This window comes from Tribolium madens, unplaced genomic scaffold, assembly GCF_015345945.1.
Source record: "Tribolium madens isolate multiple individuals breed KSU strain unplaced genomic scaffold, Tmad_KSU_1.1 Scaffold_91;HRSCAF=231;Tcas5.2_LG7, whole genome shotgun sequence".
Classification (NCBI taxonomy): Eukaryota; Metazoa; Arthropoda; class Insecta; order Coleoptera; family Tenebrionidae; genus Tribolium; species Tribolium madens.
In genome coordinates this window covers 393,102-394,134 of record NW_025401063.1, presented here as the reverse complement: position 1 = coordinate 394,134, position 1,033 = coordinate 393,102, and the positions used below count along the sequence as shown (strand labels likewise).

Sequence of the window (1,033 nt, the reverse complement as noted above, 5' to 3'; positions counted from 1 at the left end):
TCATAAATTTCGCTCATTTTTCGTCCTGGATCAATGTCTGCATTATCAGAAAATGCAGGCCTTCCGGCTCACTGACCCCCGTATAACATTCTTACCCAACGGACCAGCAGAATTACTGATCAACGATACCGCAACCTCCTCGTTAAACCAAAGTATCTCCTCTCCATTTCCTGTTATTCCCAATCGAAGCTCAGATAATTATAGGGGAATAACACAAACCCAAGCCTCGAAACTTTTATTAATTTAAATCAAGTACACATCCTACATCCACCGACGCAAAAAATATTTATATACACTTGAAGCAACCGCATCTTAGTGGTGGTCGGGCCCCCCAGTGGGGGCCCTGTGCACCTCGCTGGTCTGTATCCCCACGACGGCGGTTGGCGCCGCTGGCGTCGTCTGACTCGTCTGACTCGAGGTGTGGGGCTGCGCCGACGTCCCCACCGTCGAGGTGGTCGTCGTCGACGTCGTCACCTGACTCGTCGACGTCTGAGTCGTCGCCGACGGCCGCACGGCGGAGAACAGCTCAGTCAGGCGGACTGTGATGGTGTTTTGGGGGGCTGTCGCCGCCAAGGGCTCGCGCTGCGCCCCCTGCTGTTGGCTATTCCGAATGATAAACTGCTGGAAGTGGGCTTGTTGGAGGATCACAGGCAGCTCGTAATGGTGGAAAAAGTACAACATTGAGTGCTGAAATGACAATTTTTTGACACTTTATTTGTTTTTTTATTTTTTGACATTTGATTAAATCAAGGCGTTTTAGTTTAAATTGAATCGTTAATACAGGAAATTTTTTTACGGGAAATTATTCCAATTTTTGATTTTTTTAAATAAAAAAAGCAAATTATAGCTAAATAAACATTTAGACCAAATCCAAAAATTAGAGAAAAAATCTTGCGTGAGAACTACAGCTCAGAAAAATTTTAGATTTTTTGCAAAAATCACCAAAATAATAAAAATTGGAAATTTTAATTTAATTTGAAAAAATGGTCCATCATTTTTTCGCCTTCTAAACGTAAAATCACACGCTAAACAC

General features: G+C 43.4%; 1 protein-coding gene across 2 annotated transcripts in view; it reads right to left on the bottom strand.

Moving 5' to 3' along the window:
• Positions 1-222: 222 nt before the first annotated feature.
• The window catches only part of LOC123010920 (membralin), a 77,781-nt gene continuing 76,970 nt past the window's right edge, over positions 223-1,033 (bottom strand). For both annotated transcript variants that reach the window (XM_044408108.1, XM_044408109.1), the window contains one exon: positions 223-687. In XM_044408108.1, coding sequence (XP_044264043.1) covers positions 313-687 — 375 coding nt within the window. In that variant the 3' untranslated portion in view covers positions 223-312. The remainder of the gene's footprint in view (positions 688-1,033) is intronic.